General features: G+C 50.8%; 1 protein-coding gene across 2 annotated transcripts in view; it reads left to right on the forward strand.

Moving 5' to 3' along the window:
• Positions 1-282: 282 nt before the first annotated feature.
• Positions 283-14,177, forward strand: part of LOC144935798 (R-spondin-3-like) — a 28,673-nt gene continuing 14,778 nt past the window's right edge. The window contains exons 1-2 of one of the 2 annotated variants that reach the window (XM_078862553.1): positions 283-882; positions 984-1,669. In XM_078862553.1, the coding sequence (XP_078718679.1) occupies positions 1,573-1,669 (97 nt within the window). In that variant the 5' untranslated portion in view covers positions 283-882; positions 984-1,572. The remainder of the gene's footprint in view (positions 883-983; positions 1,670-14,177) is intronic. The other variant, XM_078862555.1, reaches the window with a different exon arrangement.

The raw sequence follows: 14,177 nt of genomic DNA on the forward strand, positions 1-14,177 counted from the left end.
CTCCAGCCAGCCACCCCCCACCACCACCACACACACTCTCTCAACCCCCCTCCACACTCCTCCTCCTCCATACCTCCTCCAGCACAAGCCACTCTCTCCTCTCTTCTCCGTCCCACCTTCTCCCTCCCCACCCCCCACTAACCTAACACCGGCTCCCACCCTCCCTACCTCCCTCCCTCCCCCCTTGTCGGGACTCACCCAAGCGCCGCCCTGGCCCCCATCAATTCCTCCCCCACCTCAAGCTGCCCCCCCCCTTGAGTCCCCCTCGTAGCGCTGACGCCATCGCCAGGATCTCTGCGGGAGCTAAAGAGGAGCAGTACCCATGAGTGGAGAGACCCATTCCTGAGCTGGGAGGCGAGCGAGCAAGTGGCCGGCCCGCTCCTCCCTCCTCCTCCTGCTCCTCCGTGTCTCCCCACGAGCCAGAGCCCCTGAGCTGCGCTCTGCCGTGCCGAGGCAGGCACATTTGTTTTAAATTAAAACTCGTTTTCCGATCGCTGCTCCCTCCCGGCAGCGCACTGACGCCCTATCGCTTACGCCGCCACTCGCGAGCCTTCATCCGGTAATAAATTTGCAAAGCGTGTTTCTCTCTCCCTCCTCTCTCTCCGCTCTCTACATCTCGCTCTCTCGTCTCTCTTTCTTTGACTTTTTTTATTATTGTTATTATATTATTACGACCGTTATCGTTTATTATTTTGTAACCCAGTAGGAAACCCGCCTTCTGTTATAACCAGTAGAAATTTAAAGAATGTTTTATAACTTGAAGGTTACGTGCCACCACCGCCGCCACCACCACCGCCACCACAACCCCCCCTCGTATTAAATACAAACGCGACTGTGAGCAGAGCGCATGCGGGGGAGGTCTCCAAGCCCGGCGTTGCGCAGGTAAGTCGGCGATAACCCTCTGGCAACCGAAGCGACCTTTGTGGAACAGTTTAGTTGGCACCTCTTGAGACCGGGGGCTCATCCTCTCCCTTGTCACGCAGGTGATCACGGAGGCGACGTGAGCTCTATTCACGATGCGCATCCACCGACGCTCCACGCGGAGCCAGCGTGCCCAGTGAGCGCTCGCGTCTACCTGGCGGGGCAACGTCGTTGAGCCGCGGCCAAAACAAACAGCACGGACGAGACACACACAGAGAGAGAGACACGCGCACGCACAGAGAGAGAGACACACACAACGAGAGACAGTGAAGATCACATCCTCCGCTTTCAAGGTACCAAGAGCGGCGCGTCCGTTAGGATAGAAGAGTGAAAGTCGCGCGCGCGACTCTCCGAGGCCAGAGAGCGACGAAGAGCGCGGGGCGAGCGGAGCGACCGGCGGCTGCGTTGACATGAGCAGCGGTGCGATGCCCCCGTCGCATCGGGACGATATTGTGGCCACGTAGTCGACAGTGTGCGGCATCCGCGCTACTCGGCATCTCTTAAAGCGGCGGGGGGGGAGGGGGAGCTGGGAAGAAGACTGGGAGCTTCGGCCCTCGAGGACGGGACGGGTTGTCTATGGGCAGCAGTAGCTGCAGCCACGCGCGTCTGCCCGAGCCGCAGTGAACCTGGCCGGTGCGCGGCAAAGCGACTATGCAGTTCCATGTGCTCCTCCTGGTCATCGTCGCCTCTCTCGTGGATTTTACGGGCGGCCACAACGCGACGGCGAGGGCCAAGCGGCACAGACGAAGTGAGTATACGTGTGTGTGTGTACACGTGTGTGTGTGTATATGTGTGTGTACACGTGTGTGTGTGTACACGTGTGTGTGTAGCGGGTAGGGCGCGCTGCGCTTCGAACGCGACCACCCGAGTTCGATTCCCGCTCACGGCCAGGGACTATGCTGTCATCTGAACCGGTCCTGGGCCTCCCCTAAGTTGACTCAGCCTCAAATGAGTGACTTGGTGCGGTGTGTAAACATCGCCACTGGGGAGACAAAGGCGGCCGGGCATGATTCAGGCCACAACACGGCTTCGGGTACCATTCCAGCCTTCACGGGTGCTCTCGAACAGTACTTGACTCAAAAGTACGGTGTGCCTATACGGGGGATCTTTGTCTATGTGTGTGTGCACGTCATATTTTCGTATCAACTTTACGCATCCACGGCACAATACAACGGCAATGCCTCGACCTCTGCCGAGTGTTTAGAGAAACTGCTGTTTGCGAGCGCCTATTGAGGCCGAATTTCTACGGAGTGGAGTGGCGAGCACCATGCCCCCATTGAAGACTGAGTTGGCCTAGGGGGGCGGGGGGCGGAAAGTCTCGGACTTGCAAGCGGCGATGTAATTCGTGTCCAGGAATCGAACCATTCTAGTCGAGTTTCGTAGTAGCTCGGAGCGCGAAACCACTGCGCCACCGCTCACACCGACAGACACAGACACACGCAATGGCACGTGCTAGAGACAAATATCCCCGCCCCCCATATAGCCTTAACTGACTTTTGGGGCAAGTGTTGTTAGCGAGCCGGGTACGGCACACGAGGGGGTGGTTGGCCAGCACCCCCACGCACGGCCGCCTTTGTCTCCCTTCGTGGCGATGTTTGCGCACCGCGCCGGGGTCCTCGTTTGAGTGTGAGTCGATCGAGGGGTTAGAGCCCCAGCGCCGGCTGACATAGTCGCCACTCTCCTTACTCGCGAGCGGGAATCGAAACTCGCGTCGCCCGGTTTGGGACGCAGCGCGCTAACCACTGCGCCACCGCCACCCCCCACCGCTGAAGACACGTGCACACACGCGCGCGCGTGTCACGGATGTCACGCGTGTCAGTTTCAGTTTCATTTATTAGGTATAACCCTGTGAGCCATGTGGCTCTTGACTCGGGTGCAACCGCAACAAAATAAAAACATGAACAAGAAACATCTTAAAGTGACTGCGCGCAACAGAAAAATCCAGGGAAAAACAGCAAAGTGTTCCAGAAAAAATAACGCTGTGTGCAAAAATCCCAGTGGGATGCAAGTCAAACAATAATAACCATAAGACAATGTAGATTAAAGTTATCAGGCTAACTCTGTACCACAGCAAACAAACATGGCTAACCCAAAAGTTTTCAAAATCACCAAAATGAAGCTATAAAAACAACGTAACAACGATCATAGGACGTACTCGACGTAATTGCTTTACCGTCGCCGCGGAACAGCTGTGAGCCCGAGTGGGGGGGGGGGGTCACGCGAACGGCGCACGCGGACAGACAACTAACCGGTGAACGCGATTCGTGAAGAGTCACGGGTGCCGCACGGATTGCCGGTGGTCGCGTAAACCATCGTCCGCTCAGATATCGGCTGATGCGCAAAACACGGCCGCCGTGCCCAAGTAGAAAAAAACTTTTTTTTTAGTTTTGAACCCGTGATCATATTGATACACGGTGGTGGGCGCGCTCCTTGCGCTCGTGAAGTTGGCCACTTCGAGTTCGATTCCTGGCCCGCGACCGACATCAGTAGCGGATGCCGTATTGGGCAGACAAAGACAAAGATCCCCCTTGTAGCCTTAACAGACTGTTGGGGCGAGTGCTGTTAGCGAGCACCTATGAAGGGCAAGCATGGCGCACTGGGCTGTGGGTGGCCAGCACCACGCCCGGCCGCCTTTGTCCCCCCAGTGGCGATGTTCACACACCGCACCAGGTACTCATTTGAAGAGGCTGAGTCGATCTAGGGGAGGCTCAGGACCGGTTCAGATAATCGTCACTAGTGTTGGCCGTGAGCGGGAATCGCTACACACACACGCAACTGACCAGCGTGGTGAAGTATGGTCAACTAACTGCCATAACCGATGGACATGGTCGTTGTGAAAAAGGCTTTCGACCAGCAGTGGAATGGTAACGGGAGTGTCAGTCAGTATGTATAACACACGTATATAATGGGGAGATTGAAAAAAAACAACTACAATGAGTCCCGAAGACTCGCCGATGAGTGCCCAGTTTGAGATGTTTGGACGATATCCCGTTATATATTAAAGAAGTATTTGCTTGTCGTGGAAGGAACAACTCACACACACACGGGGGAGAACGCCAAAACTCCCGTGGCGGATGTGTCAACAACCCAACTTGACGTACTGCCCAACCTTTGCGTGAGCGTGCGTTGGCTACGTTACGGTATGTATGTTGAACTTCTTTCGCACCGTGCGTCGCGAACTATTACTAATCGGAGGTGCGAAATAAGTTCAACATACGTACGTACATCATGAGTTAAATCGCTTTTTTTGTTGCACGATTGGCCAAAACGTCCATGCTTATGAATCGATAGTTAATTGTAATATATAGCTGGATGAAAGCTTCCCTAAGCCGTGTCCGCCATGTGGGGGTTGTTTGACCATACTTCACCACGCTGGTAAGTGCAGGATGGGGCGTGTAAGCCGCGGACCCCAAAAACAGATTAGTCATCTGGGTTTATAGCGCCATAGCGCTAACCACAGCGCCACCGCTCCACTCTAATAGGTAATGGATAGTTACTAATACATGTAATCATGTAATGTACCGGCTCTTTGTCAATCCACCTTTGTAAGAAGGCGTTCTTCCGCCGTGGTAGCCATGAGGGATTGACTGACCATACTTCACCATGCTCGATACAAGTTATTCATAGTTAGGCGTTATCAATAGTGACAAGACGCTACTGGGACAACGCATAATTAAAACTAAACAGTATTATATTATTATTATTCTCCCTGTCTTGCGTAGCATCGCTTAGCTTTCAGTTGCATCTCTGGGGCTTGATCAACGTACAGCTTTAACATTGAAGTAGCAGGTCGGCACACTCAGATGCACGCAGTGTGTCAGTATGGTGACATCACCACCATCACCGCCACCACTCAGATGCACGCAGTGTGTCAGTAAGGTGACAACCCCAGCATCACCGCCACGACTCAGATGCACGTGTGTCAGTAATGTGACAACACCACCATCACCGCCACGACTCAGATGCACGTGTGTCAGTATGGTGACATCACCAGCATCACCGCCACCAATCAGATGCAGTGTGTCAGTAAGGTAACATCACCACCATCACCGCCACCATTCAGATGCACGTGTGTCAGTAAGGTAACATCACCACCATCACCGCCACCAATCAGATGCAGTGTGTCAGTAAGGTAACATCACCACCATCACCGCCACCATTCAGATGCACGTGTGTCAGTAAGGTGACAACACCGCCATCACCGCCATGACTCAGATGCATGCAGTGTGTCAGTAAGGTGACATCACCACCATCACCGCCACCACTCAGACGCACGTGTGTCAGTAAGGTGACATCACCACCATCACCGCCACCACTCAGATGCAGTGTGTCAGTAAGGTGACAACACCACCATCACCCCCACCACTCAGACGCAGTGTGTCAGTAAGGTGACATCACCACCATCACCGCCACCACTCAGACGCACGTGTGTCAGTAAGGTGACATCACCACCATCACCGCCACCACTCAGATGCAGTGTGTCAGTAAGGTGACAACACCACCATCACCCCCACCACTCAGACGCAGTGTGTCAGTAAGGTGACATCACCACCATCACCGCCACGACTCAGATGCAGTGTGTCAGTAAGGTGACATCACCACCATCACCGCCACCACTCAGATGCACGCAGTGTGTCAGTAAGGTGACAACACCACCATCACCGCCACGACTCAGATGCACGCAGTGTGTCAGTAAAGTGACAACACCGCCATCACCGCCACGACGTTGACCCGTCAGTCTCCCAGGCGCCAGGGTCATTGTCAACACACAAGCCCATCGTGCGCTAGGAACCCGGCCACCTAAGTTTGAGTCCGCGACCACGGCTAACATCAGTAGTGAGTGAAATTCGGACCGGTCCTGAGCACCCACCCACCTTCACTGAGCCGCACTGACCGACGTGGTGAAGTTTACTCGCACAACCCCTGTGGCCAACGCGGCGTAGGGTGGCCTTCATCCAGCAGTGGATTTGCAAGGGGGCTGTTGACTATCGTTATACTATTGTGTGAACATGTACAGCCCTCGTGTCAATGGGCCAGTGGGATGAGACGTCTCTCTCTCTTTGGCTTGCGGCTTCGTGGAAGTTGTATGACCATACTTCACCACTCTGACCAATGCAATTTGTGAAGTAGGCTCTTGCTTAATTCCAGAATAAGTGAGGTATGAACTTAACATCTATTTGTTAAAGCAGAAGATGTTTTGTAATAGAGCAAAACAAAAACTAATCTCATTATCTGGACGTCCAGCCGTATAATTACTTTGGCTAGGCTTGTCACTCTACACTACAGGAACAATCCACTCACAGATAGTTTCAAGTAAGTTATCCGCGTCATTACCAGCACTGTTTTCTGTTCAGTTTATTGTTTGTATCCACATTGAAAACGCGAAGTCCCCGTTCAAAAATCCACTAAATTCACCTCGCAACTCATAAACACTGCACAATCATGCCCGGTGCTGGCCCCTCTTACTTGTCCACAAATTAAATCCTTCTGCTTGATTCGAAAAAAAAAACCCCCAAAGCCTCACTCACCGTTTCACTAAAACATCTGGAACAGACTGTCGTAACTTATAAAGGAGTTTCAGAAAGTTACAAAGAAAACCTCTTGCGTGTTGTTGGCTCAAATGAACAACTGATGCAGGTAAAAAAAAAGAAAGTCTGATGCCAAGGACATGATCTTTAAGGCTGAATGTCAACAGGGCTTAGCCGGTGTTCGTCATCTCGTGGTGGAACACGCTGAGCCACGGTGACGACGCTGAGTCGACCGACGCAACGGAGTCACGTGAGGGTGCCCTTCCGCCGACCAAACCGGTGCAGATTTTGCCGAAACTTTGACCTTTGGGTCAACGCGCAGCTCCACACGATTTCACGCGAGCGAGCGACAGCCTGCGGCCGCTATATATCGTTGGGGGAAACGCACCCGTGGATAAGTGGGCGCGCAACAGGCGAACATTTTGCACGAAAAGTTTTCGCCGCTGCTCTTACGCGCAGTCACGACGCAACCTTTTCCGTGCGTGGAATTGAGTGGCTCATTTTTGGCGAGAATTGTTTTCGCGACTGCATTATAATTAGCTGAGGATAAACAAGATTAAAAAATATCACTTGTCATGAAAAAATAAATAAATGCAAATCTCCATATTAATTCTTTATTTCTATTAAGCGCATCAACATTTTGATCAATCATGTTTCATCCACTTCTGGATCTTGCGATGAAATGCAAACTGCACGCGTATTGCTAATACTGTTGTTGTTATTATCCATAACATAGGTTTTTTTGGGTTCGCTACGGAGTGTTGTTATTATATTGTTCCATAGTTTCGGGAACTCGCAGAGTATTGTGCCTATGAAGGATTAGCGTAACAACGCACTTAATCTGGCGGACCTGAATTCGGTTTCGCAGCAAGAACTGACATCAATGGGGATTGATAGCTTGACCGATCTTGCCACCCCTGCCATTGCCGCCCTAACGAACGTGGTGAAGTATGGCGAAACAACTCCGTGACCGCAAAAAGAGATGTGCATGGGCCTTCAAGCAACGGTGTATTTGTCAAAGCTCTGCAAAACATTATAAGGTGGCATATAAATTAACTGGCACAGGAATGTCAGCGAGCATAGCACTCACTCACACACACAGACGACACATTTAAAACCACATGGCGCTTGTGCGTATGTAGGTTGGACTTCTTTCGCACCGTACGTAGTCAACCGTGCTAATGGGAGGTGCTTGTGATGAGACCTCAGCTCGCAGAAGCGGAGCACAGGTGCAACGCTGTACTCTCTCACACACACACACGAGCGCGCGCACCAAAACTAAAAAAAAAACCTTCAGAGTAACTTAGTGGCAACGCAGGAATGTTCAAACTTCTGCACGTGTCACTATACATTTAACCGGGCCGTACATCAACGAGACACATACACACAGAGACGTGTAATAATCCAGTTGTCTGTGCCCAGCTCACAGCCCACGTGCGTGCGTGTGCTGAAGCGACACATGGATCGCGTCGGAGTGCGTGCGGACACCGCGGATTAAACGTGGAGATGCTGCGTTCGCTGCTGCCGCTGCTGCTGATGATAATACCAGCTAGCCATTGTGCGCGGTGATCACCACCACATCGCGAGCATGCCTGTATCTCTTAACTATCTAGAAGAGCTCAACATCCCTTTGTCAAGCCACTGATGATGGTGAAAGTCTGTGCATGCTATTGTCAATCATGGGAGTTAAAACGAAACTATTTCATGTATTTATTATTTTACCAGCTAAGGCCGACTGAGCTGTAGAGCTCTTCTTCAGAAGCGACCCGGTCACACATAGGAGCTCAAGCAAGCGTCTTTTTCACGTGAAAATTGATAGCAAATACTCAAAACGCATGTTTCTAAATGTGGAGGGGGAAAAACCCGAAGGGCCCGGAGAAAAATCGACGCGACCACGTGGAAAACATGCAAACTCCAAAATAGATCAGGTCTAATGGTCGTGATCGAACCCACGACCTCCTGTACACCAGGCGAGGTAGTTAACATCTCGCCACCGTGGCGTCCGAATAGTTACTTGGCCTTGCTTCCCCACACTGGTCAGTTTAGGTTGATGAAGGTGGGTGGGGGGGGGGGGTGTGGGCAAGAACCGTTCAGAGGTGTCCCTCGCCACTGACATGAGCCATGGCAGGACTCGAACTCGGCTCGCAGGGTTCACGACTCAGTGCGTGGACTACTGCGCTGTCAGCGCTCCATCCTCTCGTCCACACGCCACTGTGTACTATACACACGGAGTAGCCAAAGTTACATACAGTGAGCGTGTCCTCATGCAGACCAGCCATCGTCCAGCCATTCCGATGTCAAAGGTCAGCTGGCGGAGGAGGTGAGGGACTTGAAGTTTCACGCGGTGGGTGAGTGTTGGGCGTCACTAAAGTGATCTAGAAGGCCGCTCATCCACATACCTACCGGATTGTAAGACGCACGACTGACTTTTTGTTTGTTTTAATTACTGGGGGCAGGGAGGGTTATGATCAGGAGAATGCGCTAACCATGTAGCACTCACCAGCACCACCACGCACCATCATTTCGGCGAACAGTCCCGAGCCGAGTTAACGGTTCTACAAATCTATTACGCAGCTGAGTTTATTATTATTATTATTCTTGTAAATGTTGTTGGTCTCGGTTGACCAGTCGCGTTAGTCTGGCGGTCGAACGGTAGCTCCCAACGTCCGCCCAAATTGACGCGTGGGCATTTCACTTGAGTGCAATGGGCAGACGGGAGGTGAATTCTCGGTCAATGGCACCAGCGAGTCCGATGTTCGTGGCTTGGGCGCAAATTGAAAATCTCATTTGGAGGGATCAATCGGCGCGTTTAATTTGTATTATTTGCCTGCCGCGTGCGATTTCATACTCGGCGGCGAACTCGCCCCTTCCATCGTGCACGCCGTCCACGCCGTGCGCGCCGTGCAAAATGCGAGCCGGCTTAAAGGGCCGCCGCTAGACTTATTTCCGAGGTGTTTATATTTATATATTTGAAAGCCTGACCTCACCCGAGTCTGCACCCTGCGCTCAGAATTGCGCCTTTAAATCGCGAGTGTGGAATGCGTGAAACTTGAAAAGACGAGAGAGAGAGAGGAGAAGCGTGCAGCCAACGCTGTTGACCTTCGTGCGAGTTCAAATTGTGCAGCACTACGTAACCACGGCGTGTGTTGTCAAACGTGCGTACAGTGGAAGCTGGATATATGCACAGTCCTGATACAAGCAACGCATCGTTGGTACGAAACGCGTATTCATTGGCAAGCCGACAACATCATCGGAGCCGGCTCATCTCCCGGCTGGCTCGTCTCTCCCGCGTGTCGATGATTCCTGCTCTCCACCTCCCTTCGACAGTTGAGAGCGAACACCGAACACCGTGCGGAACCTTACAAGTCCAAATTGTTATTGTTATCACGGTGGGGGAGGCAAAGGGAGACTTCTCATGCAAGCACACATGACGGATATAAGCACAGGTGGCCTTGCTCCAGAGGGGTGTGCTTATATGCAGCTTCTACTCTAGTCCGTGGAGGATGCCGCGACTCTCGGTTGCAAAGGTCACCGGAGGGCAACGATTCAGATAAAGCCGAGCCGACGATCAATTTGTGTGAGTGGTTCGCAGCTGAGATGAAGAAGCGAGTTCAAGCAGGAAGAGCTCACGTCAACAGTGTCAGAATCTGAGCATTGATGCACACTGCAGGAGGAATCCGATGAGCTATAAAGCTCTTCTTCACAGACGTCCAGTATTGATGCCCAGTGAAGTGTAGCTGACGCAGCAGTCGGATAGCGCATCCATATTAGAATACAATGTAACCGCTGCCGTTCGTCCACAGACGTGGGACACAAACACGTTGACCTAAGACACTTCTAAAGAGATACTGTGTCGTGTTTGAAACCGGCCCTCGAGTTTGATTGCACTGGGACTGATTTAATGCCGCTCAGAAGGCCGTGTGGCCGATGTGTTGTGTGAAGATAACTTTTAATTTGTTTTTATGTAGAGAACACAAATATATGAATGAGAGATTTTGCCCCATTTAAAAATTGTGTCCACAAGCAATGGCGGAGCCAGGATGTTCAGGTAGGGGGGCAACCCCTCCAGCAATGAAACATGATAGAGGAGTTGCTAGTAAGTAAGGAGTTGTTAGTAAGTAAGGAGTTGTTAGTAAGTAAGGACTTGTCCCTTGCTTTTTATTCGACACGTGTGCGACGATGGCGCGGCCTTCGATCGGGGGTCGAATTTGAACCGCGTTGTGTGATCGGCATCGCGCTCGTGTGCTGTATACGCAACTGCACACAATTCTGTGAGTCACTTATAACCGCTTTGCCGTTACTTATTGCCAATTATGGACTTAGACTATTGTCCTATCATCTCATAGAGTTCCTGGCACGTAATAATAATATGCTACACAGTGGCAGTGGGGGTCGCAAAATGACGATGTATTTCTAATGAACCCCAATGATCCGATCAAAATTAGGGATTTTGATCGGATCATTGGGGGGGCACGTGCCCCCCCCCCCCACTGGCTCCGCCAATGTCCGCAAGAGTCAGGCAAATTGTATCTTTAAATATTAAATCTCTTTAGGATGGTGTAATCGATCAGTGATCTCCATTTTGTTTTTAATTATAATAAAAGACCTCACGTAAAAATATAAGCGATCATTATCATAGTCAGCTTTGGTCTATCCACTGCGAGACGAAGGCTTACGCCAAACTGTTGTCACGTCTCAAGGTCGTGGGTCCAGCAATCGAGGAGTGACCTCGACGATTCACGGCGAGCGTTGCAACGAATGTTTTAAAGGAATATCCAACTTTATTTCAGACTTGTATATAACAGAGCATAGAAACCCGGTGTTAATCTACTGCTGGAGCTGTCATCGATTGCTTCCACCACACCTCATATACTTCACCATGCAGATCAGAGTGGGTTGATGAAGGGGATGGGTCGGAAACCAGTTCAGTTTGCACTCAGGAATTGAACTCAGTTCGCTGGGTAGGTCGATTGTATATATGTATGTTGAACTTCTATCGCACCGTACGTAGCCAACCATACTAATCAGAGGTGCGGGTGTGTGGATATAACGGTGTGTGTGTGTGTATATATGTATATTCTTGATAAAGATACTATGTATACCCTCTTTGTATATAAAGCCCCACTCTTATTTCACAGTCGTACAACAAGAGGCAGGGTTTTAAAATCCATGACGAGAAGAGTGCGTGTTAAAAAGTAAAAAATTAACCCGTAAAAACAAATTTTTTCACTATAAATTCCTTATATGTGTGGCGGCTAGAGTCCTCTCGTCCTCTGGCTTGAGATGGCTGCCACCTATGGGTCAGATGATTGCCTGCCACCATTAAGCAATTGATAATTAAATATAATTTTTTTTTTCTAAAATGTTGAAAATTTTGGGAAAAAAATTTAACGAAAAGAAATTGTCACGCACAACGAGTCTGTCTGCAAAATGTCAGCTCGATTGGATCACGGGAAGTGGGTTAAAAACGACCGAAAGATTTGCACGGTCGTAAGTGCGCAAGCAAGCAAGCAAGTGAACTTAATATAAAGGATTTAAAAATAAAAACATTATATTCTTCGCATCCTCCTCAAGCACTGTAACCCGTTTTAAAAGAAAGAAAGAAAACACACATCTTAGCGCCTCTTTAACTTCGAGCACATGCCAATGTCGTCCTCGACGTGCGGCCAGCCTGTGACATTCACGAAGAGCAAGAGTAACGATGACCGAGAGGCACGCATGTGGAGAAGCCTTTTGAAGGAGGGGGGGGGCAGCGGGGGGAGAGGGGCAGTGGGGGGGGGGCAGCGTGGGGGGGGTGGGTCTCAACGCTGCCGTGTTCAGAATCTGACACGAGACCCACGCCCCCCCCCCCTTTTTCCAGACCCCCCCCCCCATTGGCATCGAGCTACCGGCGGCTACAATGTTTTTACACACCTCGGCTTTGCATGCTGCACCAGCAGCATGGGGGCCCCGGTTTAATTCACCTCGCCGGATTAAACGACGTAATAAATTACCTTCCCTCTCTAATGAAAAACAGGTCAACGGATTAACTCGGGGCGCAAGAGTGCCTACAAAATGTTTCGCGTTTTGTGTGTGTGTGTGTCGTATTAACATTCACGCACCCCAGGCGAAGACGCACATTTATTGTAATGCACAATAGGTGTTCGAATCGTTGGCCATTATCTTTATTCCATTTGGGAAACGCATTTGCGCAAATGTTTTCCCAATTATGCGACGGTGTGGTGAAGCGGTGGGTATAATGGTTTTGCGCACTGCGCTACGAACCCGGCGACACGAGTTTAATTCCCGGCCATGGCCAACGTCAGCGGCGAGAGATATCTGAACCAACCTTGCCCCCCCCCCATCTGCCCTCCAAGCAACCCGTACTGAGCAGCGTGGTGAAATATGGTCAAACAACCCTTGCCACTGTGTTTAGTTTTTGTCCTTCCCCCGCATCTCCGATTAGCACGGTTGGCTGCGTACAGTGCGAAAGAAGTTCAACGTACACAGAGGAGGCCTTCATCGAGCAGTGGGTTGGCATTAGCCTGTAAATTATTCGTTATTTCACACTGACATTTATAGTAGTTGGGTGTTTTTTTTTGTTGCAAAATGGTCTTCAGTCCTGTGCACACACAGCCATGCCTTGTTTGCTCCGCATCACTCGGTGGTGTCAGCGAGCACCTACTGAGCCCAACGTGACGCGGCTTGCAGTGTGCAGCTCGAGTCGACCTATGCGGTAGGCAAGAGAGATGGAAGACCCACGATTGGCCACTGGTGTTGTGCAGGCGTCCGGATTCGACACGGACATTTTTACGTAAACATTCTCATGCAGCGCCTATCTTCGCTAAAACTCCATGTCTCTCTTTCGCACACAGAGTTGAATTTTTGTTCCCCCCATCCTGTCAACTGATCTACAGATCCTTGGCAAAAATGGCACTGCCTCAGTTGCTTTCGCAATGCATTTGCTCGGTCGAACCGTGAATCCGATGACGAGGAAGGGCAAGTGTTGGCTCTGGGAACTTCTCGTGGAGAATTCGGGTTTTTTTTTGGTCCAAGTTCGCTCCCCCTCTCAAGTTTAAAAGCGTCGTCGGCTCAATTATCCTGACTTCCCCAGAAGCAGCAATCTCCCGACTCCTACCCCACAACCTCACCCCAACGTCAACCCGTCTCTCCGGCGTCCGCCACTGACGGGGGCACTGGAGGAGCAAAAAAAAAATCTCCAACCTCGACTCGCGCTCCTTGCTGACAACGCTCACCTACGCCTCCGTAAAGACCGCCGATTTTGACCGATAATGTAATTAGCTGCGCGGACCACAACGCCGCACAGAGAGATTCATTGCACATGCTACAGGATCTCAAGGCTAACCGCTGACCCACCCGATCGACCTCCTTATGACTTCATGCGCTAAAATAAGACGCTTACCTGGTTTGTAAGTGCGCAGTCGACGGCGTACTGCAAGCCGTGCCAATGAGATGGCCATTTTAGAAACGTGCTACTGGCCCATAAAAGGATATTGATCTTTTAGAATTGCTGGTGTCATCTCAGTATTTATTTAAAGTGGCAACCTTATAGGCGATAGTACAACATGTCAAACATCGTGAGCCCAACTGTTGGGCCAACAAAGTTTGGCCATGACAGAGCCCTAAATTGTTTCGTCGCTCTAACACCAAAATACGACACAGTAGGCGCGCCAGAAACTTCCAGGGAGTTCTATTTCTTTTTGTATTGATATTTGTTTTATTTACTTT

The sequence above is a fragment of the Lampetra fluviatilis genome, chromosome 14 (assembly GCF_964198595.1).
Source record: "Lampetra fluviatilis chromosome 14, kcLamFluv1.1, whole genome shotgun sequence".
NCBI lineage: Eukaryota > Metazoa > Chordata > Hyperoartia > Petromyzontiformes > Petromyzontidae > Lampetra > Lampetra fluviatilis.